This window comes from Carcharodon carcharias, chromosome 13 (genome assembly GCF_017639515.1).
Source record: "Carcharodon carcharias isolate sCarCar2 chromosome 13, sCarCar2.pri, whole genome shotgun sequence".
NCBI classification, from domain to species: domain Eukaryota; kingdom Metazoa; phylum Chordata; class Chondrichthyes; order Lamniformes; family Lamnidae; genus Carcharodon; species Carcharodon carcharias.
Window position 1 is genome coordinate 40,917,989 of NC_054479.1, and position 27,946 is coordinate 40,945,934.

The 27,946-nt window shown below is 41.3% G+C and overlaps 1 protein-coding gene across 11 annotated transcripts in view; it reads right to left on the reverse strand.

The window, feature by feature from the left end:
- The window catches only part of rbm19 (RNA binding motif protein 19), a 276,899-nt gene that overhangs the window by 211,418 nt on the left and 37,535 nt on the right, over positions 1-27,946 (reverse strand). For all 11 annotated transcript variants that reach the window (XR_005944826.1, XM_041202778.1, XM_041202779.1 and 8 more), the window contains 4 exons: positions 27,171-27,267; positions 17,810-17,920; positions 15,704-15,904; positions 14,198-14,297 (listed from right to left, as the gene is read on the reverse strand). Coding sequence is in view for 10 of the 11 variants with exons in the window: in XM_041202778.1 (XP_041058712.1) it covers positions 14,198-14,297; positions 15,704-15,904; positions 17,810-17,920; positions 27,171-27,267 (509 nt within the window). In the remaining variant the exon portion in view is untranslated. The remainder of the gene's footprint in view (positions 1-14,197; positions 14,298-15,703; positions 15,905-17,809; positions 17,921-27,170; positions 27,268-27,946) is intronic.

Sequence of the window (27,946 nt, forward strand, 5' to 3'; positions counted from 1 at the left end):
AAATTCCTCTCGGACTTTTTTTTCCATATTGGGTCTTATCCCCTTCCCCAAAACCAAAACAAAACTCCATTACAAACAACTCTCCTTCAATTCCATAATTATACAGATCTCCACTGATGAGTGCGCTGATACAAGAGTGCTTCTTCCAAAATCAGAGCAGCATCAACATGCACTTTTAACACCAATTTCAATGTTTGCAACTTTCATTACAAAAACAAGTATTGTTTTCAGTCATTGACTAAACCTCTGGAGTAATTACACTTAACAGGATTCTATTGTCTGATTCAAAAAATTCAAGATTTAAAAGATATATTGAATTTACATAGAATATATGGCACAGAGACAAGCCATTCTGCCTAATCAGTCCATGCCAGAGTTTATGCTCCATTTGAACCTTACGGTTACTTGTGTGAGATTTTCATTTTCTTGAATCATTCTTCTGTACTCATTCTTAGTGACTACTTTCACTTGAGAAAAATCAGTTAGCATCAATAACCTTGCAGACTGTGCCTCAAGTAGCCAAAACTCACATGCAAGTATGGAGATTGTCAGCAGACCATTTATTTGGGGCTAGAGAAAGGGATGCGAAGAGTTACAGCCAAAACTGCTAGGAACTCGCACGATATACAAGAAGCAACAATTATTAACAGGAATTCTAAACTAATATTTTCCCTCTTCAACTTGAGGACACACAGGTAGTCTCATTACCACCCCTGGCTGAAATTGATTACCTCAAAGTGAGGCTTTTGAGAGAACTTCTAACAATGAAAACTGATGTACAACATACTTCAAAGTCAGTCTTTATACCTTAGAGCTAGCAGCAAGATGAGAACAAGGGCATGGTTGCACCACTTGGTAATATAGGGAAACATAAATGCATTAATGAAGAAACTACTGCAATAAATAACATAGGAATTATGATTCAACACACTTCAATTGCTTCTAAATCTCATGGTCAAAATAACCCAAGTTTAAAAAAAAAGGAACGCTTCCTATTAATGAATGCAAAAAACAAATATAGGCCAACTTTAAGGGTCATAAATAAAAATATATTTTATATGGCATATTTTAAATACAAGTGGTGTAGGGGTTGATGAACCTGACTGAATCAATTCCTTATGTGTCAATAGAATTATAAAACCACACATAGGTTGATACCTTATATTATTGCATGACCTTGTCAAGACACTTGACAGCACAATAATGTTTAATGAAAATTAAAATCTTCACTTTCTTGGAATTTACAAAGATTTATATACAATAGAAAAATATTCAGTGGCCGTAATCCCCCTAGTCAAATGCTTGTAATATCCATCAAAATGAATTGCTTTTTCAGCTAACATGTAATGCCATTAAAAATCTACAGACAAAGGTTTACTTTAATGCTCAGGTGTTTTTAATTTCTTCTATTTGTTTCATCCAAAAGAAAATTTAAAATATTTCATTTGTTTAAATTTAGTAAGTAAGGGTTCTGTCAACTCAGGGGAAATTAATAAATCATTGACAGTTAATCCATCAGCAAAAAGATTTAAATGCACCTCCATCTGTGGCTCACACGATAAAATGCAGTCACGCAAAGCAAAAAGCAGTTACATTATTCTTGAGCTACAAAATTCTGAGGCTTTCTGCATGCAAAGCACACCCTGCACAACAAAAGCTATTATCAGTGAACTGCAGCCTTCGCTAAGCATTCCCCTGAAGTTCATTATCACAGGGCCTGGGTCTCGGCACAGTAAGATAATAGCTCCCTGGTGACTAGTAGCCAGATTGGCATTGCTGCTTTCATTCTCAAAGCTCAAGGCTCACCTCCCCCAAAGGCCACTGTTGCAGCCTTATATATGTATGAAAAAACCATGAAAGTTCAAAATGAGTCATGTCCTTGAAGAAAGAAAGAGGAGAGCACTGGGACAGGTATTAGCCTGTCACTAATACAATGCAGTCATATGTACTGCTTACACAGTAAGCATTGTGTCGCGTTGGACAACAGAGGCTTTGTTTTGTTCCCTTATTATTTTCTCAGATGATCCTAACTCAAGTAATCTTTGGATGCTTTAGGTTCAATAATAAGTTACAGAATATGTTTAAGCAAGGACATACTTTAAAAGAGACTTCAATTTTGCACGTTTTCAAAGATTGGAGTGAAAGCCATTGTTTTAGATGAAAACCACCACAAAGCTAAATTAAAGTTAGATTAAAACAGAAAAAAATGTTTGAAAGCTACTATAGACATGATTATGGACATAGCCATAAATATTCTATTACAAACATTGAGATATGTATTTTTCCATGATCCATACAACAAAACCTCCAGAGCAATTAGTACAATATGCAGCATTTTAATCATTTGAGTAAAATTATTCTTCACGCAAATGTTGTATCACAATATCTGCTCCATCTTCTGATGCTAAGTGTAATGAAAAGGGATCACAAAAAGCTATGACAGAACAAAACAATTGTTCCTTCACAATGCTCGCTCAGAATAAAAGATATAACCTATTGTTGGGAGTGGAGCACACACATTACCAGTCCATGTATGGGCAACATTTATTTTTCAAAAGGGATAAATTAGAATTTGGATTTATTTAATCCAAATGCAGGAAGTACAATACTTAACTGGATGCTTGAAGGGTTGAAATTACAGTCAACAAACAAGATAATTTCCCAACTTTCCCTTTGCTTCACATTCAAAGGCATCACAGTGGCAAACTTCTGCCAACATTTCCAAAGGGTAGCCATGCTTCTCCGACTAACAACTAAAACCAGTAAGGTACTTAAGTCTTTGTTTTTAGGGGCAGAATTTTTCACCGAGTGAGCAGGCGAGCACCTAACCCGCTCGATCATAAAATAGTGCACGACAACAACGGTTGAGTGTCCCGATGGCATTGCACACTCACGCGTGGGAGTTGGAGCCGTGCGCGCCATCAATTACAAGGCCTGCTAAGGAAATTAAAAAGGCAATTAAGCTGCATATTACATTGTGTGTGCCATTCTGCACTCGTCACATGAGCAAAACAGGCAGGTGGACAGCTGATAATTTGCTAAACCTCATCCAATGGAGGGATAAAAAGGGTCAGCATTATTGCCAGTGAGAGTAGTGCGGAGTTTTGGAGATAGTTTGCTGCTGGTTGCTTATTGGTACTTTGCAGCCTCAACTCTGTGCGGGGCTTCATTGTTAGCATTTCCAGGCTTCATTTCAGGGCTTATTAGTGTCTCCAAGGCCCCCGGAGGATTCAGACAGTGTGGACCCTTTCTGAGATCAGAAAGCCTTCCGTTACCCTGGCAATGGGGATTGTGGTCTCCACTGATGGAACCTCCTCTGAGGAGGAAGAGAGGGGCAGGAGGGAGAGGAGGCCAGGTATCCCAATGCAGCTTCCAGGGGAGGGACCTGTGGGAGGAGAGGTGCAGGGCCAACAGGTAGACCAAGGCTGAAGGGGCCATAGAAGACACCACTATCCTGCTGCCAGGATTTACAGGTGGTGATGCAGCTACCTCAAAAGAGGCTCTGCCTCTCAAGGGAGACTGTGACCTTGATTTGTCAGATGATTGAGCCTGAGATTCAGCTCTGACAGTGTGGGTGGATACCACATGCCAGTTGCTCTGATGATCACAGCAGCCCTCAAATTCTATGCCTCCGGCTCTTTCCAGGGCTCAGTGGGAGACCTGCATGGAGTCTCCCAATCAGCTGTCCACAGCTGCATCAAGTTCGTAACAAAAGCTCTGTTCAGGTGGGTACTGACCTTTGTTCTTTACCATACGGACGAAGCCAGCCAGGCTGAGCGAGCCAGAGGCTTTGCAATGACTGCTGGGTTCCCCCACGTCCAGTGTGCCATCGACTGCATACGTGGCCATCAAGGTGCCAGTAGGTCAGCCAGGTGCCTTCGTCAACAGGAAGGGATTCCACTACATGAACGTGCAGAGGATGCATATTCTGCAAATCTGTGCAAGGTACTCTGGCAGTTCCCATGACGCTTAGATCCTGAGACACTCCCAGGTGCCGAGGCTTTACAGTGCTCCAGCCTGATGGATGGGTGGTTGGTTGCTGGGTGAAAAGGGCTTATGACGTCTCTCTGCCACCCAAGAACAGGGGCAGAGCTGCATTACAATAGGAGTCATGCCTCCATAAGGGCTGTGGCAGAGGACCATAGGTTAAGATGCACTTCCGATTCCTGGACCAATCGGGGGTGCACTACAATACCCCACAGAGTGGGTATCACTAATAATTATTGAATGCTGCGCTCTCCACAATCTGGCACTGGCAAGGGAGGAAACCCACTGGAGGAAGAGGATCTTATCGTAGCTGCACAGGCCACAGATGAAGAATCCTATAATGAGTCAGAAGAGGAGCAGAGGGAGAAGAATGCTGAGGGCATGGAGGCACACCTCAGTCACCACCTGGGAGGCAAGGACACCTTGATCCAATGCTCCTTCAGCTAGGTTACCAAAGATATGCTTCCAGCTCATGCCAGGGCTTCCGCATCCCAGGTGTCAGAAATGACACTTTTATTTGCACCTAAAGTCCATTCAACGCCTGTGCAATAAAATATCAGGCCACTCACATCCAACATTACACACTGGTGTACCCTGCACCAGAAAGAAAAAGGGTAAAGCATGCCCCAGGCCATCAAAACCAAAGCAAATTTAATGTTATTGTCAGATTGAATGCATAATGACATTACCATCATTGGTGTGCATGTCCACACCAGCAGGCACATAAAACAAACAGAAATGAACAGAAAATCACCCGTGAACTGACCCACTTGTGCTCATGGTGCCTTTAACTTACATTTCTGAGTGCTATCTCGTGGTGACCCCCCCCCACCCCACACAACCCCCACCCCCCCACCCCACACAACCTCCACCCTCGCTGGCACCGACATTGGAGACAGTCTGCTGACACTGCTGTCTTGTTGGTTTGATGACCTTGGCGGTTGTCCTCTGGCTAGTGGAGCCTGTGCTGACCCGGCTTGGGAGGGAGCGGCCAGTGCCACGGCTGGCATCTCCCCAGTCATCGCAGCCTCATCAAATGTGACAGTCACTGGCGGAGGGGCGGAAGAGCTGCTACCGTCATCCAGAGCACCCAGAGAGGAGCCCACAGAGACAACAAGCAGCTTATGCGCCAACATAAGGTTGCTCTGGGCCTCCCTGCTCACCACTGATGGGCAGGCACCTAGCCGGGATACTGGGTGTCTCATCCATCTCCCACAATGGCACTGACCACCTGAGGTCATTGCCTGTGTGAGGGTTTACGGATCCAAGCACAACCCCAGAAGCCCCTGGAGATTCTGTCCCTGGTGCTGCCTCTCCATGAGAGTCATCACTCTCTCAATGGAGGAGGCAGTATGCTTGGCCATGAAGGTCAATGCAGTGCTCATGCTCCGCATGGACTCCTCCGCAATGGAGACCTTAGCACGCAGACCCTCATGGGTCTCCGCCAGATCCTCCTGCACAACTTGCTGGGCATCCAGCATCAGCAGCCTAATGAACGACTCCAGAGGCTCATCATCTGCCTTCGACCGAGCATCGTCCTGGTCCCCAGCAGACCTCCAACTGCAGGTGCCCTGGGAGCCCTCTGCCTCTGCTTGTACCTCAAGTGAGTGTGAAGTGCCCTCACCAATGTGCACTGACATTCTAGCTGCCAATCTAATGCCCAAAGTTCTGGTATCTGCACCGGTGCCTGGTCCTCTGGCATCAGGGGGTGGCCCTTCGGGGTCCAGAGAGCGAGTGATTGTGGGCTAAATCAAAAGGGGAGAAGGAGGACATGTCATTAGTTAACGTCATCATGCTGTCACTGTGCATGTCAGGTACCCCGGTGAGACAATGGAGATCTGCATCACGGTCCCATTGTCTTTCAAAGATCAATGGGGATACTAGGTCTGAGGCTCCCATCAATGAAGAGACTGCACTGGAATGACTGCACAATCCAAAGCCCTCACACCTCTGTGCACTACACTCTTATCTTCGTCTGGCACCCCGCCTCTCCATGCCCGGTAGCATGTGGAGCGTGCCATCTCTCCAGCTCAAGGGCGTCCTGCTCAAAACTGATCAGCAGCAGCAGGTTGAGTGCCAAATGAAGATAAGAGCGCAGTGCACAGAGGTGAGGGTTTTGGATTGTGCAACCATTCTAGTGCAGTCTCTTCATTGATGGGAGTCTCAGACCTGGAGTCTCCATTGATCATTGAAAGACAATGGCATCAAGGCTCAGTCCAAGCAGCCAGGGCTCACCCACTTGGCCAGCTCCAGTGCTAATGACAGTTGGCACTCAGACTCTAGCAGCCCTGAGGTCCACGGCGTTTGGGGGGGGGGGGGGGACCACACACACGATGGCTATGCCTTAACATTCCTGCACAGTGACCAATGCCAACACGGTACTCATCCCCTTCCTGAGCACAACAGGTCATTGCACCTCTTCCGGCACTGCACTCATACACATCGCACCACGTCATGGCTGCTAACCATGCCCATTTTATGAGGTGCAGTGGCCTCCTACTCCCATCTCTGGGGGCAAGGGTGGTCCTCCTGACAGTCATCTCCTCCAGGAGGACAGCAAAGCACTCATCTGAAAACTGGGGGGAAGGTGGGGGGCCGAATGCCCACTCGATCTACTCTCCCACCTGGGGTCTCCAGTCGCAGTCAATTCCATCATGTGAGTTTACTAACAGAAAGGTATTCTTCTGTGGCAGCCTTCCAGGGGCTGCCTGCGCAGTTTTTAACCCAGCAGCCAAGTCGCTGTTGGACCCCGCCCCCACTCAGCCCTTTCCAAACAATGAGAAGCAGCGTTTCACGCTGGGTGGGCCTTAAATGGGGGCAGACTGCAGGTGCCAGCCCTTTTCCTGGCCAATCCTGGGCCCGCCAACCTCAAAATTTTACCTTATATTTACTTACAACCAACATGGCATATACTAGAATTCCATGCTGCGAGGACCAAATGCAGTCAAAACCCATGTTCTGATTTTATAGGAGTACTGAAGGAAGACAAATAGACCCATGGCAAAAAAAGAAAGGCTCAAAAGGGATGTTAGAGGATTATGAGATAGAGGAGAATAAGAAGGCAATGGAGATGATGGTTATAGGGAAGAGCAGAAAATGGAAAATGGAAAGGAAAAGCAAAAGAAAAAGTGGAAATGGTAAGGGAAAGCAAATAAATTGAAAAGGAGTACTCAAAGTACTTTTGCAAAACTCATGCTGAGAGGAGCTTGGAAGGGAACCCCACACCTGGATTATTGCTCAACTTGTTGAAAATATTCAAGAAAAATAAAATTAAATGTTTATGATAAAAATGTAGAGTGAAATTACTCAAACACAGGGCTACCCATTTAACCTAAATTATTTTGTACCTTGGGGAATTATATTGTTTTTCTCCCCCAGCATTGTTTAGATTCAGGACATGACATTGAAATATACAGTCAACCAACAAAAAATATGGTTTATATTATTTCTACTTTGCTGGCTGTGACATAGAGAGTCATTTTATGGCAAATGTTTTGTTACAAAAAATTAACAAAAGGTATTCACAAATGCCAAATTTTTAACTTAAAAAGACCAGCCACATAAAGACTATGGCTGCAAGAGCAGGTCAGAGGATGGGTATTCTGTGGCAAGTCTCCTGACTCCACCTTTCCACCACCCACAAGTCAGGAATGTGATGGAATATTCTCCATTTGCCTGCTCCAACAACACTCCAGAAACAGACAGCAACCAGGACAAAGCAGCCTACGTGCCCTGGTGTAACCTACCATAAAGCTTTCTCTGGACCGAAAAACAATTGTTCACCGCCACTCTCTGATCCTGTCACTCAGCCAATTTCGCATCCATGCTGCTATTGTCCCTTTCAATTTAGGAGAGCCAACTTTGTTCACAAGCCTGTTAGTGACACTTCATCAAATGCCTTTCGGAAGTCCAAGTACACCATGTCAATTGTATTACCCTCATCTGCCTCCTCAAAGAACTCAAATCAAGTTAGTTGAACATGGTTTGCCCTTAACAAATCCATGCTGACTTTCCTTAATTAATCCCCATTTGCCCAACTGATATAACATCTCACGTCTTATTTAGTGGGCAACCATTTAAAATGTTTACATAATCCCAGTTAGTATTTTATATAAATTCCGTAGAAATATTACTCAAATGGCTTATTGCTCTGTTAAATGCCGAATTAAAGTATTCAAAAATTGGAAAATTAATCTAGTGTGATAAACAGGATATGCAATCGGTATACTTTATAAATTTATCCTATTAGTGAAGCAGGCTGTATAATTTATTCGCAAGTTGGGAGCAAGTTGTGCTGCTCTCCTTTATGACTGAATTAAACAAGATATTGAACAACATCCTACAGAATACAATTTTTTTTTTTACAAATGTGTTTGTGTAGGTACATCAAGACTAAACTTATTTGCATACTATGAAGTACAGTGCTGAGTCTTAGGCTCAGCGAGTGGGGGCAAGGCCTGCTCGTGGACGACGGGCAGGACAAACAAGGCAAGGGAATACACGAAGAATGCTTGGACCCTGGGAAGTACCGAGGGTCAGAGGGACCTTGGTGTGCATGTCCACTGGTTCCTTAAGGTAGCAGGACAGGTGGATAAGGTGGTTAAGAAGGCATATGGGGTACCTGCCGAGGCATAGAATATAAGAGCAAGGAGGTTATGCTGGAACTGTATAAAATGCTGGTTAGGTCACAGCTAGAGTATTGCTTGCAGTTCTGGAATCCGCATTATAGGACGAATGTGATTACACGAGAGAGATTGCAGGAGATGTTGCCTGGGCTGGAGAGTTTTAGTTATGAGGAGAGATTGCATAGATTGGGGTTATTTTCCCTGGAACAGAGGAGTTTGAAGGGGGACACGATTGAGATGTATAAAATTATGAGGGGCATAGATAGAGTAGACAGAAAGGAACTTTTTCCCTTGGTGGAGGGATCAATTACCAGGGCGTATAGATTTAAGGTAAGGGGCAGGAGGTTTAGAGGGGATATGAGGAAAAAATTTTTCACCCAGAGGGTGGTGGGAATCTGGAACACACTGCCTAAAAGGGTGGTAGACAGAAACCCTCATAATATTTTAGTAGTATTTGGATGTGCACTTGCTATGCCATGGCATATAAGGCTATGGGCCTAATGCTGGAAAATGGGATTATATTCTGTTAGGTACTTGTTTGACTGGCGCAGACCCGATGTGCTGCAGACCTCTATGACTCAATGCCAAGAATGATAGTATACTTTATAAATTTATTCTATTAGTGAAGCAGGCGGTATAATTTATTCACAAGTCGGGAATAAGTTATACTGCTCTCCTTTACGATTGAATTAAACAAGATATTGAACAACATCCTACATAATACAATTTTATTTTACAAATATGTTTTTGTAGGTACATCAAGACTAAACTTATTTACATGCAATGAAATAACGCAGGGCTGAATCTTTGGCTCGGCGAGCGGGAGCGAGGCCTGCTCGCCGAGGCGTAAAATGACACGGGGTGACGTGGGGCATGCGTCCCAACGTCACCGCGTGTCATTTAGATTTTTTTCAATTCGGCGGGCGCACAGCCGAGTCAGCTGCGTGCCCATCGAACTGTCAAAGGCCTGTTAAGGCCATTAATGAACTAATTAAGCCAAGTGAGAAAGCTGCCCATCCAACCTTAAGGTTGGCAGGCAGGCAAAGAGCCCAGGCAGCCTTCGCATTTTTCATGGAATCTCATCCACGGGCGGGATGAGGTTTCATGAATGATTTAAAGTTTTCAGAAAATTTTTTATTAAAATTAATGCACATGTCTCAGCTCATGTGACAGTTTCACATGAGGGGGCATGTCATAAAATTTTTTTGAACACTTCATTACACTGTTTAAACTTAAACCTAATTTCTGTGCTCTTTCGTGTGCATTCCCAACTCAGGGAAATCCTCCCCCACCCTCCCCACCACCCCCCTTTCACCCGCACAGGGAGCTTCCGGGCGCACGTCACGCTGGGCAGGCCTTAATTGGTCCGTCCACGTAAAATAGCGGCGCAGACCCGATCGGGGGCACCAATCGGGTCCGCACCCGCCCCCGCATAACTGCCCCCCACCCCCGATGTGGGGGAAATTCTACCCATAGTATACTGGATCCAGAGAAGGATCAGCAGAATCTACTGACATCTTCCCAATCTACTGAGAACTAAATCTCAGCAATAACTTGCATTTAAATAGCACCTGCAATGTTCTAAAATGTTTCCAGGCATTTCACAGGAGGTTTAATCAGGAAATTTAACATGGAGCCACACAGGGAGAGGTAAAAGGGCAGGTGACCAAAAGCTTGGCCAAAGCGGTTGGTTTTGAAGAGGAGTCTTAAAGATGGAGAGAGAGGTCATGAGTCAGAGAGATTTAGGGAAGGAATGCCAGAGCATAAGGCCTAGGCAAGCGGAAGCAAGGCAGCCAACAATAGAGTGGTGAACAAAGGGAATGCACCAGAAGCCAGAACTGGAGGAGTGCAGCCTGTAGGTGCCAGACGTTACAGGGTTCCCATGGGTAGGAGAAAATCAAAGTTAGCCTCACCATCTTCTTTGTCCCCAAAAGCCTTACATGGGAAATGTTTACCTGCAGAATCAGACAGATATCTATGATGGTGTGGAAGCAAGTAAGTCCGAGTTGAGTATGCAAGGTTAGAAAAAGAAACTCAAAGCCCCCTCACCCCCAGAACAAAAGCATGCACTGAGTGGCATTTTTGTTGGCTGAAGATTGACTTGTTTTGTTCCAGATATGCATATGTGAGTGTGCAAAGTGTTCAAGATTAACTTGGTTCTACTTTGATTTTATGATATTGTACAAATGTGTTGTGGATTAACTGAAGAATTTCTGGACTGTTGAAGCACTTTGAAAATGCTTTGAGTCAATTATGGGCAAGTTATTGTCATGGTTACAATGGTGTGCTCACTATAAGGACTTCATAGCTGATTGCTTTCTTTTAAATTACCAGTGACTCCCATTGAATTAATTTTGGAACAGTGATATCACCTATGCAGGATAAATTACATATTTCACACATACAACTACCATAGATCCCATGGTGTTCTGGGCTGCTCATGCTGGATAAAAATGTTAATTTTCACAGATGAAGTCAACTGCAATGCACTAGAGAATTCACCATGTGTACATTGCTACAGACAAGCTCTTCAAAGGGAGCATAGATTACCTTCTATGTACACAAAAGTGGAAAAAGTGATATTTCAAATGCAACATACTGCAGTCACCTGGTTTCAATTTTAAGATTTTGGAAATGATGGTCATTGAGAACCACCCATTAACAGTGAACAAAAAAAATTCTGAAACCTAGGTTGTAATTGCATTGGGTGTTGATCTGCTCTTCAAGTCATTGATTCACAAAAAGTGAGCAAACAAGCCCGGGAGTAGAAGAGGAATGAACAGGTTAGTTGGGAGTACAAAATCCCACAGGTGGGCACACTCCTGACCCGCCCGATCACGAAATGACATCGGACGAGCATCCTGACGTCATTGCACATTCACGCAACATCTAGCTCGGTGGGCGCGCGCGGCAGTCAAGAGCACGCCTGCTGAGAATTGAGCGGGCAATTAAGCCTATTAAGGAGGCAATTGAAAGTGATTTTTCATGGCCTGTCCAAGTTTACGGTTGGCGGATGGGCCAGTTGGCCTTTGCATTTTTGTCAAACCTCAATCCAGGGCAGGATGGAATCTCTGTGGGGAAAGAAAATAAAAAGAGATATATGAGGGCAGTTTTTTTTAAAATCAGGTATGCTTTCAGGTGCTCGGTTGTGCTGCACAGACATATTTTGCAGCACTTTTCTTCTTTTGTTTATTCTGTGGAGGTCTGCAGCTCCCTGAGGCAGCTGTCTGCCTTCAGGGGGCTCACTGGAAGCGCTCACCAGCACCAGCGGTAGTGAGAGCAGGGCGAAGAAAGAGAGAGAAAGCGGGAGCGGGAAGAGCAGGCGGGAGAGAGAGTGAGCGCAGGGACGGAGCACTTCTCTTCTACTTTGAACTTTTACCAGTTGATTAATTTTATACACATTTGCACATGTACTTGACCTCGTACTCATCAATCTACCTGTCAAAGGTGCATCCGTCCACAAGAATACTGGTAGGAGTGACCAGTGTCCTTATGGAGAGAAAGACCCAGCTTCACATTGAGGATACACTCCATCGTGTTGTGTGGCACTACTGCCGTGCGAAATGAGATAGATTTTAAACAGATCTAGCAACTCAGAACTGGGCATCCAAGAGGCACTGCGGGCCATTAGCAGCAGCATAACTGTATACAACCACAGTCTGTAACCTCATGGTCTGGTATATCCCCTACTCTAACATTATCGTCAAGCAGGGGGATCAATCCTAGTTCAAAGAAGAGTGGAGGAGGGCGTGCCAGGAGCAGCATCAGACATACCCAAAAATGAGCTGTCAACCTGGTGAAGCTATAACACAGGACTACTTGCTTGCCAAAGAGTGGAAGCAGCATGCGATAGACAAAGCTAAGCGATCTCATAACCTGTATTACTCGGTTTCTTTTCAGGGTTCTTCATTTCTAAGCTCTGCAGTCCTGCCACATCCAATCATGAATGGTGGTGGACAATTAAACAACAAACTGGAGGAGGTTGCTCCACAAATATCCCCATCCTCAATGATATTTTAGCCCAGCACATCAGTGCAAAAGGCAAGGCTGAAGCAATTGCAACCATCTTCAGCCAGAAGTACTGAGTCCCCAGCATCACAGGTGCCTGTCTTCATCCAATTCCACTCAATGCATGTGATGTCGACAAATGGCTGAAGGCACTGCAAAGTCCTTAGGTCCTGACAAGATTCCAGCCATAGTAATGAGGACTTGTTCTCCAGAACTTGCTGCGCTCCTAGCCAAGCATTTCCAGTACAGCTACAACTCTGGCATCTAGCCGGCAAATGGAAAATTGCCCAAGTATGTCCAGTCCACAAAATGCAGGACAAATTCAACTCATCCAATTACCGACTCATCAGTCTACTCTCAATCATCAGCAGTCATGGAAGAGGTCGTGGACAATGCTATCAAACGGCACTTACTCAGCAATAACCTGCTCACTGCTGCTCAGTTTGGGTTCCATCAGCGCCACTCAGCTCCTGAACTCATTATAGCCATGGTTCAAACATGAACAAAAGAGCTGAACTCAAGAGGTGAGGCAAGGGTGACTGACCTTGACATCGAGGCAGCATTTGACCAAGTGTGGCATCAAGAAACACTCGCAAAATTGGAGTGAAAGGGAATCGGTGGAAAACTCCTCATTGGTTGGAGTCATATTTAGCACAAAGAAAATGGGTGTGGCTGTTTCAGGTCAACCATCTCAGTCCCCGGACATCACTGCAGATGTTCCTCAGGGTAAAGTCTTAGACCTAACCATCTTCAGCTGCTTCATCAATGACCTTCCCTCCATCATTAGATCAGAAGAGGGAATGTTTGCTGATGTTTGCACGATGTTCAGCACCATTCACGGCTCCACTGATACTGAATCATCCGTATCCATAAGCAGCAGGACCTGGACAACACTCAGGCCTGAGCAGACATGTGGCCAGTAATATTTGTGCCAGACAAGTTCCAGGCAATGACCATCTCCAACAAGAGAGAATCCAACTAGCTCCCCTCGACATTCAATGGTATTATCATGGCTGAATCCCAATCAATGGTATTATCATGGCTGAATCCCAAACTCTCAACATCCTGAGGGTTACCATTGACTAGAAACTGAACTGGACCAGTCATATAAATATTGTGGCCATAAGAACAGGCCAGATGCTGGGAAATCTGCAGACAGTAGCTCACTACCTGACTCCCCAAAGCCTGTCCATCACCTACAAGGCACAGGTCGGAACGTGATGGAATACTCTCCACTTGCCTAGATGAGTGCAGTTCCAACAACGCTCAAAAAGCTCACTACCTTTCAGGACAAGGCAGCCTGCTTGATTGGCACCCCATCCACCACCTTCAAAATTCACTCCCACCACCACCGACACAGTAGCAGCAGCATGTACCATCTGCAAGATGCACTGCAGCCACTGACCAAGACCTCTTTGACCGCACCTTCCAAAATCCCAGAACTCCCTTCCTATCAGCACTCTGGGTGTATCTGCAGCACATGAACCACCAACTTCTGAAGGAAATCAGGGATGGGAAATAAATGCTGGCCTAGCCAGCGATGCCAACATCCAGTGAAAATATTTTTAAAAGGTTACCTGTATCACTCAGTTTCTTTTCAGGGTTCTTCATTTCTAGGATTGGGCTACAGAACACATCCATTGGGGCCCACTCCAGGTAAAGTGGAACATGCTGGAACTAAATTTTAAAAACAGAAATTATAGAGATATTTCGCTTTGGCAGCATTGGATAAAGCCTGTAAAATCCTGGCAACATGATACGTAGCTATGAATAATTATTTCTTTATTTCTGTGACATTATTTTGGTAAATTAAACAAAATGCTTTTCAATTATGTAAAACCACTCCATTATATTTTAAGAATGTGGAAAACAGGCTGAAATGCCTTGCACACTTTCATCATCAAAATGGCAATCAAGTATATTTGAAATTATGTTGAGGATTTTGTAATTTTTCAGTTAGCAAGTGCAACTGTAGATATAAAAGGCTCACACACAGTTCTTTCCTCACATGGAAAATAAAATGCAGACTTTCAGCCCTTAATCTACAAAACTTAAAATCCTTCATACACACGAGTAAAGAATCTGTAGTGTTAGATTTGAATAACAATTCATCAAGTTCCAAAGAATTGAATTAGACAGCACAGAAACCCTCAGGCCAACAAGTCAGTCCTGGTGTTTATACTCCCCACGTGTGTCATCCAATTCCATCTGCCTCATCTCAGCCTTTCAAGCTGATCTTTCTATTCCTTTTTCTCTCATGTACTCATCCAGTTTCCTTCTGAAAGCATCTAAACGATGTGCCTTTTTCTGTAGTTATAAGTTCCTCATTCTAACCACTGAGTAAAGCAATTTCTCTTTGCCTACTGGATTTATTGCAACTATTTTGGATTTTTGACCCATAGTTTTAGATTCTCCTATAAGTAGAAACATTCTCTTTACATTTACCCTCTTCAAACCATTCACAATTTTAAATGCCTCTATCAGGTTACCTCTAAGCTTTGCTTAGAGAGGTAGATTTAGCATTCCTGGTAGGTGTTTCTCTCTCTCCACAGATGCTGGAGCACCTGTTGAGTATTCCCAGCATTTTCTTTTTGTTTCAGATTTGCAACTTTCACAGTATTCTGTCTTTTATATCTTTAAGTTTTTCTCTTTTGAAGAAAAAGCCCCATCTTGTTCAATCTTTCCCAACAGCTGTAATCACAGTCTGGCACCCATCTTTGTAAATCATTACTGCATTTACTTCAGTGTTTCTACGTCTTTTCTGTAATATGGAGACCAGAAGTGTGTACAGTACTCCAAGTGCATTCTAACCAGGTCCTACAGGAGTCTAATATAGCTTCACTAGTTTTGAATTCTATACCCCTAGAAATAAGGCCCAGTGTTTTGTCAGTCTCCAAAGCTCAAAGCTGAAAATTTGGATCTGCAGCTCCATTAGGTCTCACTTCTCTAAAATGGTCCTTGTTGGTTATTTTAATCAAAAATGATGTCCAGAATATTATAAGGCTCTATCTTGCACCAATGAAGCTTTCAAATCAATGACAAGAACAGATTGGCATTTATAATGGTCCTTGCATCGTGTATACCTTGGAATATGCAAGTTTTGTAAATGCATGTTTGGCCTCTGTAGGTTCTAGGAATTCCACAATGGCAGTTACACCAGCTGCTGGAAGCAAAACCCGCCCAAGGTCTCCATATTTCTTAAATACTTTCTCTAATTCATCCACTTGCGTTCCTGCAGGAATATTCTTTACAAGGATAACTGTTTTACTTCTCTTCCCAGTACCCTAGAAAAGTATGAAATATACAGATAAATATCATACCAAAGAAGATATTGTATGCAACTTAATTTTGGCTTGTATTACCACAATTACATGTAGAATCATACATTACAGAAGTTGACCAATTGACTATTCACGTCCATGCAAGTTCTTTGGGAGCGTCATCCAATTAGTCACACTATTCCTGCTCTTTCCCTATAGTAAGTGGTGAAAGTGGCAGCCTTTGGCCCATTTGTGAGTTTGCTTTTGGCCCATTTGCAAGGCCCATTTTTCCTTAACAGCTTAATGCGCTCCATCTCACGGTCCAATTTACCTTTGGGATTGAACGGTCTAACACAAACCCTTTCCTCGATTAGCGAGTTGAGAAATTCACTAATGGTTTCTCCACTAATGTCTACCACTTCACCTATCAATATACTCGCTGGGATTCGTATAGCTCCACATGCTATAAAATTGGCCCTGTCAGCAATCTTGCAAATAGGACTCTCACCATTTGCTTACCTTGCAAGCTTGATAGAGAAATAAAGTGCATCAAAGCTATCCTGCAGGACAATGGCTATCCTGATCAGTTCACTGTTCAGTGCATCATGCAAACTCGCAAATGGGCTAAAGGCCACCACTTTCGGAACTGAAAAGTGCCTGGCTTACCTCAAATTGCCTTGGAAAGGCAAAATATCTCAAAAATTTAAACAAGTTAAGCAAGCCTGTTGCTTTGCAGTGGCAACCCAAATGGTATTTTCCACCAACAGGCTGCTGTCACCAGTGCAAAAAGATATTCTATCTATCACACAATTGAGCAATGTCATGCCGGTGCAATGCCAGGTATATAGACCGTACATCCCAATGATTGGTTGGTCAAATCAAATCAATATGTTCCTCCAGGTGTTCGTAATAGGCAGAGTACAGACCATACTCAACCAGCCCATGCTTGCAAGACCCAAAAACAAAACCCTTAGATGTGATTCCATGATTGGACAGCACTTGCAGAACAATCTGGAGTAAGCTAATAGTTACAGTAATAATCACTTTAAGATATTCAGTCGAGCTTGTAATGCAGCTCATTTACCCTTGCTAGAAGCGACATACATTCATGCACATTCATGTTCTCGCCAAGCAAAGGGAATATGTTCAAGCCTTGCGCCTTTTCGAATTATCAAGAGGCATGGGGAGGCTATACATCCCCGTTGCTTTTTCCATGGCAACACCTCAGCCAATTTGCCAATCAATCAGCACCCCTTTTCTTCAATTGTACAAATTGTGATTGTTTTGAAACTTGGCATTACATTTGTCCTGATGAATATAAGATAAAAAGTTTCAGCAACCTGTCTTTCTTTTGGCAATATTCAAGTTCTGTATAACCAACCGACAAATATCTCTTCATTCTTTTAGTCTATGTTCCTATTTATACAACATCCCTATGGAGTCTCCAAAAAAATTCAAAATTGAATTGTGGTTTTCTTTTCTAATCTTTATTTTCTTGTGGTAAAGTTCAATTTCACACGAGGGAGCAGCATTTACCAGAAAAAAAAATACTAATTAATTAAAATAATTGTATTAATTCTGAATATCAGAAACAGGTAATAAATACAAAAAAACTCTCTCAAGAGTCAACTCAGTCTTTGGATTTATAATTTGCATTCTGTTGACAAAGAAAGGATCATTCCTTTACTACAAAACAGAAAATTGTTAAATAGTGAACTGAAGTACTGATTGTGATTTCTTGTACTCCTTTTCTGCAACTATATTTGATGGAAAACATGTTCAAGCTGTTGGACAAGAGATTAATTACCGCATGCTTCATGCTTCAGCAACAGTGAAAAAAATACATTAATGTTTCTGTTTAATGCATTAATCAACAAAGTTATTAACACTTGTCTGAAGTGTCAGCTGTATTTATTTGAATTGTCTTACCTGACTGAAAGAGTCCAAGCTAACTCCATTATCTACCAAGAACTGCCTGGTCTCTTGTACAATCTGCGTTTCACCCAGGGCCATACGGACTGCAACACTGCCTTGTCCTTCCTTGAAAACATCAAAGCAACATTAAACTACGTGAGTCTATATCTGTGAAAGTGGTCCACTTATTTGTTCAAAACAGCTTCCTGAGAGGAGAAAATGGCTAGCGCATGCAATGATTATTAAAATACCAGAAGTTTTTATTCATTCTACCCAAATTTAAATTTAACTTGAAAAACGATACCTTAATCTCATCACCTGCATAAACTTATATAGAATACACTGGCCATCAAATTTTCTAATGATCCAATATAGATAATTATTTCAGCTTTATTGAGCAATTACATCACAAATTCTCTCCTGTGAATGCTATCACACAAGAACACAGCAGGTGGCTGTTTTTCGCTAAAAACAAAATTATTTTTCTAAATATGCTGTACACCGTGACTGAATGTGTACCCATTGCACAAGACATGCAACAGGACAAAGATGAGGATTGATACCTACAAGATGCTATAACATGAGCAGTGTAACAGAAACTGGCCACTGGACCTTGACAGTTGGAAGGAGGGCTAGGTCTGGCCCAGGAATCACTAAATCTGTCACTGCAGTTTTCTGCCCCAGGCCAGATATTTCCAGACTCATGCCCCAGAGTGTTCAGACAACCCGATAACAAACATGGCTGAAAACTAAAGGATGTTAGCATGTGATCAGGAATGAAAAAACTGTGGAGTTGAGAGAAAATGGAGAATGGTGACCAATTCACCAATTAAGTCAAACCTAAAATTAAGCTAACTGAACTTAGCTGCAGGAGTACTTACTTGCAACTTGTCCTTCCAGATTTACTGACTTTTATAGGGTGAGAGAGAAAGCAGGAAATTATAGACCTGCTATAGTCTACTATTGGTTGTGGGAAATGTGTTGTGTTCAATGTAGCGGCTCACCACCTTCTCAAGGGCAAATGCAAATAGACAGTAAGTTCTAGCGCTGCCAGCAATGTCCAGATCCCATGAATGAATAAAGTAAAAATATAACACAAACACGAAAAATGCTGGAAAAACTCAGCAGGTCTGACTGCATCTGTGGAGAAAAAGGCAGAGTTAACGTATCGAGTCTGTATGACTCTTCTTCAGAGCTTCTTCTTCTTCGAGTCTTGCAAACTCGATATGTTAAGTCTGTCTTTCTCTCCACAGACGCTGTCAGACCTGCTGAGTTTTTCCAGCAATTTTTGTTTTTGTTTCAGATTTCCAGCATCCGCCGTATTTTGCCTTTATCAAAGTAAAAATATATACTGTTTAAATGTACGAGTGACAAGGAAGTGACTAGCGGTGTCCCACAAGGATCTTTGTTGGGGCCTTAGCTATTCGCTATATTTATTAATGACTCAGATAACACAAGAAATAGCCAATATAGAAGTTTGCCATTGCCACAACATTGATAGCATAGTAAGTAGTGTAGGCAGGAACACAGAATTACAGAGATACATTGATGGATTAAGTAAGTAAAACTGTGGCAGAAGAATTTCAATACATAAAGTATGAGATCATTCATTTTGGACCCCCCCCAAAAAATATGCAAGTACTTTCTTTAAATGGTGAAAAACTAGGAACAGAGAAACTCCAAAGAGATTCATAGGTCCATGGATTTGGATCACAAAAGTGTAGTACACAGGTACAAACATTTTTTTAAAAAAACTAATGGAATGTTAAGCTTTGTAAATAAAGGGCTAGGATATAATGGGGAGGAAATTTTGTTACAGCTATACAAAGCCCACGTTAGACCACATCTGGAATAAAGGCTTTGGGAGTCATACAACTCTGATTCACCAGAATGTTAGCAAAGCTCCAAAGGTTAAATTATAAAGGCAAGATACATAAAATAGGCTTGTATTTCCTGGAAAATGAAAGGTTAAGGGGTGATTTGATTGAGGGTTTTAGGATTTTGAAAAGAATGGATAAGGTAGATAGAGAGGAACCACTTCTGCTGATGAGGGCGCCAAGGACCAGACAATTTAACCTTAAAATCAGAGCTAGGCCATTCAGGAGAGAAAGCAGGAAACATATTATAAACAGGGCAGCAGAAGTGTGGAACTCACTCCCACGAAATGCATGTAGCACAATTAATAATTTTAAACTTGAGATTGACAGAATTTTTCTAGCAAACGGTGTTAAGGGATGTGGATTCAAAGCAGATTAGCCATGATCTCACTGAATGGTGGAACAGACTCAAGGGGCTGAATGTCCACTCTTGTTCCAATGTACACTGAACAAATAGCTTAGCCCTTAAGCAAGTGTATTTTGTAATAATTACCCATAGAATCACAACAGCAAATGAGGCCATTCAACCCATCAATTCCATGCCTATTCTATAGAGCAATCCAGTCAGTACCATTTCCCACGCCCTGCCCCGTCTCCATATTACTGAAAGCTTATTTCCCTCAAGTACTCATCCCAATTCCTTTTGAAACAGATTGTCTCTGCTTCCGCCATGCTCGCAGGCATCGACTTCCAGGGCATTACCACTCGCTGCGTAAAAAAATTCTTCCTCACAGCAGCCCTGTATCTCTTATCCTTAAATCTGTGTCCCTTGTATCATCAGCTAATGGAAATAGATTTTCTTTGTCTACTTTATCGTAATCTGTCATAATCTTGCACACCGCTATCAAATCTTCCTTCAATCTCCTTCGCTCCAAGGAAAACAAGTCAGCTTCATCAACCCAACCTTGCAGCTAAAAGCCTGCATCCCTGGAACTGTTCTTGTAAATATCCTCTGTATTCTCTCAAGGACCTTGGCATTCTTCTTATAAAACAACCAGTAAAAACTAAGTCACGAGAACTACTTGCCAGGCCCAACATCAACCCGAAATAGTACAAAAGTCATTAATGTGAAAAAAGGATCTCCATTAGTTTGTATCTGGTACAAGGGTTTTGAATCCTGAGCTTTGTGTACACCATTTTTTGTACTTTGGTACATTTTTGTTTAGCCAAATTCCACTAGTTGGAACAAATCTTACATATGCCTTGTGATGTTACATCCCTATCTCCATGCAACAAGTCAGGCTAATTTGTTTAGTTTTTATAGTTCCATTTAAATTTTAGCAAAGATTAAACTGACCAAATGGAAAACGTTATGCTTGTGCTTTTGGGTTTCAGAGCTCATGATATTGTCCGGAAGATATAATAATGTTATTGGAATTTATTTTAAAGTAGTGGTGTGTGTGTGAGAGAGAGACACTTAATTGGATTAAAGGCAGCTGGTCTGAAGGCTTTGATGTATTAGGAGAAGCTAGGTCTGAAATGTTAAGTAGGTAGACATAGCAGTAAAGGGAACATTTGCATTTTAAATAAACCAGACCAGCTTGTAGAGCACATGAGGTTTATGTTTCACTGTCAGAAGAAATGTCAGTGAGCTATGATGTGGTAAAAAAGGCTATTTTGAGTGCATATGACTTGGTTCCTGAGGCATACAAGCAGAAATTTAGGAATATGAGAAAACAGCATTGGCAAATTATAATGAGTTTCCAAGAGTATAACAAAGTAATTTTGAGCGGTGGATACAGGCATTAAAGATAGAGAAAACATATGCAGCTCTTAGAGAGGTAATTCTTTTGAAGAATTTAAAGATTCAATCTCTTCGGGAGTGAGGAACAGGGGGTTCAAATGGTAAGACAAGCAGCAGAGATAGCTGATGATTATGAGTAAGTTCATAAAGCTAAACCCTTTTTTGTCACTCTTTTAAATCAGAAAAGAATAGAAAGTGGGAAGGTGAAAAGAAGGTGGGTAGTCAGGGAAGAGGAGTAGGTGGAAATTCGCAGGAAGTTTTTTTCTCGGAATAAAAAGCAAGATGCTGAAGCTAGAAGCAAAATTCGAAAATTGAGGTGTTTTCATTGTAATAAAGTTGGACATATGAAATCTTTGTGCTGGAATTTGCAGGGAAAATTTGTTATAATTATAGGGGTGCAGAGAAGTACTCAAGTAAAAGTACTGTGGGTTCTGAGGTTCAGGGACAGGAAAAAAAAGTGGTTTGTGTACAGGTAAAACGGAGAATCAGCGACAGGTATAGAAGTGGGAATGTGTTCACAATTTATCCAAGAGAATTTGGAGGAGCAAGTTGCAGAAATGTTTAAAGATTTTTTGTGTGAAGGGGAAGTTTTTCCATGTGTACAGGGTAGAGTAGGTAAAGATGTTAAAATTTTAAGAGGCACAGGGGCTAGTCAATCCTAAATGTTGTGGGATAGTGACATTTGTTGTTCAGAGGGAGTATTGCAGGAACAGGTGGTAATAAGTGGGGTTCATGGAGAGGCTAAATCTATTCCATTATGGAAGGTAAATTCAGAGACTAAGTGGAAAACAAGTGAGGTGACTGTTGGAGTAGTGGAAAAATTGCCCATTGCAGGAGTTTAATTTATCCTGGGTAATGATATAGCTGGATCACAGACGTGGGTGATGCCTACAGTAGTTGAGCAGCCTGTAGAAGTGTTGCAGAGAGAGCATCGTGGATTGTTTCCAGATTGTGTGATAACGAGGTCACAGGCTCATAGGTTGAAAGAAGAACAGCAAGTTCAAAGGCAGGAAGGTGGTGTGGAAATCCAATTAGCTGACACTGAATTTGATAAGATCGTTCAGATGAAAGACTGAAAGACAATTCAGCTGAAGTGTTTAACTCAAGGAGGTTAGTGGAGTTACAGAAAAAGGATAAAATATTTATATCAGGAAGCTTACTCAGAAACAAAGGCAAAATGTTTTCCAGAATGTTATTACTTTAAGGGTAATGTTTTAATGAGAAAATGGAGGCCATATCATGATTCAGCAAATGAAAACTAGAGGGAGGTGAGGTGCATTGCTTTGTACTACCATTTGGGTATAGACATTAGATTCTGAGGATAGCTCATGAAATTCCAATGGGGGGGGGGGGGGAGGGGGGCACATTTAGGAATTAGAAAGGCACAAGCAAAGGTATTTTTCTTTAAGAGCTTTTTTTTTGGCCTGGATTGCATAGGGATGTAGGCAAATTGTATAGAACATGTCACACATGTCAAGTGATAGGGAAACCACAAGCAGTGATTAAGCCAGTACTTTTAATTCCCATTGCAGCATTTGAAGAACCTTCTACTAGGGTCATGATTGATTGTAGAGGACCCCTCCTTAAGACGAAAAGTGGAAATCAGTACTTATTGACAATAATGGATGTATCTACCAGGTTTCCTTAGGCAATACCTTTGAGAAATATTACAACAAAGAAAATTGTGGAAGAGTTAACTAAACTTGTTTACAAGGTATGGTTAACCTAAAGAAATCCAATCAGATCAGGGTTCAAACTTCATGTCACAGCTGTTTAAGGAAGTAACAAACAGTTTGAGAATAATACAGTTGAAGTCAACAGCTTATCATCCTGAGTCACAAAGGGCTTTGGAAAGATGGCATCAAATTCTAAAAACTATGATGAAAGCATACAGTCAAGATTATCCACAGGATTGGGACAGGGGCATTCCATTCTTGTTATTTGCTATTGGGGACGCTCCTAATGCATTGACTGGTTTTAGTCCTTTTGAATTAGTTAATGGTCATGAGGGAAGGGGACCACTGAAATTGATGGGTCAAAGTTCAGAACGTACTCTCCTGGATAATGTATCAAATTTCAGAGAGAGATTGGACAGAGGATGAGAGCTAGCTAAGGAACATTTAAAGATATCCCCACAGCAAGTGATGAAAATGAAAGCAGACAAGAAAGCTACAGCACATCGTTTTGTTGCTGGGGAGAAAGTATTATTCTGTTACCAGTACTGGGTAACTCATTAAAGGTGAGGTTTAGTGGGCCTCACAGGATTGAAAAGAAACTGAGTGAAGTAAATTATTTAATAAATACTCCAGATAGAAGAATGAAGCAGAGGGTGTGTCATGTAAATATGCTTAAAAAGTACTATGACAAGGAAGGGGGTTAAAGGGAGATATTGGTGTTGGTAGATAATGAGAAAGAATTAGAAATGCAGGATTATGAAATTGATTTTCCTCTAATCAAACTGAATAACGAGGGGGCTCTTGAAAATTTAAATGTAATATTCCAGTTACCTTCCAGACAAGTGTCAAAGTGATTTGGAGGAGCTACTGCGGTCACACAAAGATATTTGTGAAAATAAGTTGGCAAGGACAAATTTAGCTATACCTGATGTGTCGGTAGAAGTTTCATCTTCGCTAAAACAACATCCTTATAGATTAAATCTGGCAAAGTTATCACAAGTACAGAAAGAAATCGAATTCATGCTTCAAAATGATATCGAGTCTAGTTGCAGTAACTGAAGATCGCCTATTGTGCTGGTTCCAAACCGAATGAGATACAAAGACTGTATGTGGACTATTGAAAGGTGAATGTGGTGACAAAAGCGGATTTATATCCTATACCATGGTTGGAAGATTCTTTTGAGAAAGCGGGACAATCAAAATTTATCACAAAGATTGACTTGTTGAGAGGATATTGGCAAGTACCATTATTGGAGAGAGCAAAGGAGATATTGGCTTTTGTGACACCAGATGGTTTTGATAGTTTTCAGTCCGACATGGGAGGAGAATTTACAACATCAGACCAGCTTGTAGAGCACATGAGGTTTATGTTTCACTGTCAGAAGAAATGTCGGTGAGCTATGATGTGGTAAAAAAGGCTATTTTGAGTGCATATGACTTGGGCTTAAGGCGTAGATGCTGAAGGCTTTTCACACTTGTTAGATCTTAAAATGCTTACCCCTACACACAGCCTTCGCTCCTTTTATACATATTTTCCCCTTTGAATGCAAATTCCCATTGTTTCACTATGTCTTTGGACTTCACATTTCTAATAATAATCTCTCAAAGTACTAATTTTACAAGTAATCTTTGGGAAAAATAAAGATACTGTTTCTGAACTACACCTGCTAGGTGTAATATTTCCCTCCCTCTTTAAACCTAAGCTAGTCTGGTTTATTTAAAATGCAAATGTTCCCTTCACATCTGTGTCTACCTACTTAACATTTCAGACCTAGCTTTTCCTAATACATCAAAGCCTTCAGACTAGCTGCCTTTAATTCAATTAAGTCTCACAGATATGACTATTTTATAGTAAACTCTAATAAGATTATTATATCTTCCAAGCATCCCCCTCCTTATTGAAAAATGAACTGTCATAATTTAAAAATACGACCTTGCTTTTATTAACCCATCTTACACCATCGCCTATACTTATCTATATACTTACAAGATGCATGCATTAATGTGATAACATACACATAAATCCTTGATATCAACAGAAATCATTTCAGTTCAGTGTCCATGTTTTAAATGCCCAATTTTCCCTTTAAGCTTCAACTCTTGATAATGCATCTGCATCAGATTTTCTCGTCCCTCTACATGTATAATCTGTAGATTAAATGGTTGCAGTAATATACTTCATTTGAATAGCCTTGCACTTCTGTTTCGGAATTTGTCCAGAAACTTTAAAGGGTTGTGGTCTATACAAACACCTGTTTCCAACGAATTGTTTGCAACATAAACCTCAAAACGCTGCAATGCTAACACCAAACCCAAGTACTTCTTTTCAATCACTGAATATCTTCTCTGTTGTACATTCAACTTCTGTGAAAAAAACCTTATCGGTTTTTCAATTCCATTTTTTCATCTTGTAACAGTATGGCTCCAATGCCTATATCACTTGCATCAACAGCCAGCTTAAATTGTTTGGCGGAATTGGGTACTGCCAAAACTGGTGTCATAGTTAATACAGTTTTCAAACTGTCAAATGCCTTCAAACGCTCCAGTGCCTATTGAAACTTCTTGTTTTTTTAACAGTTCAGTTAGTGGAGCTAAAATTCGATCCAAATTTCCAATAAAACTCACTCATGCCCAGAAATCTCAAAACTTCTTGTTTTGTTGTAGGCACAGGGAAATCCTCAATAGCCTTGACTTTCACATCTCTTGGAGCCACCTTATCACGTCCAATGGTATGGCCTAGATATGTAACTCGCACTTTTACAAATTCGCTTTTAGCCAAGATCATCACCAAATTAGCTTCTTGTAATTGAGTAAATAATTCTTCCAGATGTTGTAAATGCTCCTCCCATGTCGGACTGAAAACTATCAAAACCATCTGGTGTCACAAAAGCTACAAACTGAAGTTAAGAAAGCTCACTTTGAATTAGATGGCTCAGGGTATCATGTTTCTTAGCCTGGGCTTTTCAAAATCTATGAACCTTATTGTTGCCTTAACAAAACTGTAACTGGGAGTTAGATTAATTAGGGGATTTAGAAGTTATCATAGTAGTAATTTGTAGATCTATGTATGTATTTAAGATCATTCCTTCTATTAATAAAGGTATAATTTAGTTTGGTAAGAAACGTACATGACTTGATGGTCTTATTACTACTGAATTCAAGGCACGCATCTCAAAATTTATACAAATTACAAAACAAGTTGTGGTAGTTGATTCAAGTTTCCCTCTGGGAATTGAGCAACTCAGCATTTACCATTGGCTGTGCCATAACAATATTTTGGAATGCCAATGCTACAGTATCTATGATCAAACAGAATATGCCAAGCAGAGCTTTGTCAAAATAATTAGCTTTTGCTCAATGAAGGTTTTTATGGTACAGTTACAAGAGAAATGTAGCATTGGCATGAAAAACAACTCAGAGTCACAGTCCAAGTTATTCACTAAAGAATCATCTTGGGTGTTAACTTGGAATTACAGCAGTATTTCCACATCAGATAAACTTGTCTGTCTGTGCCCTCGTACAAGACAATTTGATTTCAACTTGAGACAACTCCTAAAACAGATCACTGAACTGTTTGGCAATAATAATAAGAGACAATGAACTATTCTCCCCTGGAATTGCTGTTTCACATGCTACAAATGGAGCAGCAGATTGTCACACTATTTGGGATGGGGATAGGAGTGGTGGCAGATGAGAGAAAGGAGATAAAAAACCTGTCAGGATAGGTCCGGTTCTGTTCTCTTACTACAGAAGATAGAAGAATTGCAGAGCATAAGGGGAAGTTACCCGGAAAACAAATAAAAGACAAGAGGGAAGAACCAAGTTCAAAAAAAGCACAAATGGAAAATTAAAATTATTTGGCTTAAATCCTACGCTCAAGTAAATTAGTGATTTTGAAACATCAGATGGTCTTTCACACCACCAAGCAGATCATATGCTTATCGTATTTCATAAGGGAGTGATGCAGTGCTACAAAAAGAGCAATTTTGTGCTGCATTACCATTTTACAATATTTTTGATGTGCAGTGAAGCCATGTTACTTGTATAAAACCATTTGTGCCATTCAAATTAAAACTTACGTGATCGAGTACTTGACTTTTTGTAGCATTATATTTTGCTGCTATTGCATCAGCAACAGCATTAGTTCCCATAAATAAAGTGTTCCAGTTGTGCGAGCTGAAAAGCACAAGGAAAGTATTCATAAGCTATATAGAAATAGATAAATTACACAACTTTTAAGAATCCTGTTTCTCCCCAAAACATGAATTTGGTGTCACTTGAAATGAACAATATAAACAGCACAGAACTAAAATTAAGTCCTAATTTCTGACTACTCTGCAATTTAACTGATTAAGTCATTATAATAACGTGGAGCGTGTATAGATGTTACTCATTTAAAATTCACCTTTCAGCCCATGCAATAAGGTGATACTGGAAATCAAAAGTAATAAATAAGTGGAAAAGTAAGCCTAGAATTATGGCATCAGCAAGTGCTTTTTAATGAAATTAAAAAACTAAACAGACTGGGCTATATTTTGAAATTATCATATGGAAATTAGAAATTAACACCACCAGAAAATGCAGAAACCTCCTTCATATGAGCTCTTGAAATAAATAACATTTCAGCCCTGGTATTGCAGTTTTCTAGTGTCAGTGAAAACATCTCAACTCAATTGGGTAAACGTGAATAAATTCTCACATGACCTTGTGGGAGGGCTGGCTCCTCTGTCCACGTCTACAAGGTATGTGATGTTTGAAGGAGGGGTGGGGTGTCGGAAGACCACAGCTTACAAAAGCTAGGAGAGCTTGTTTCACAGAACTGTCATGAAGAGATATTAATGTCTATAATGTTATT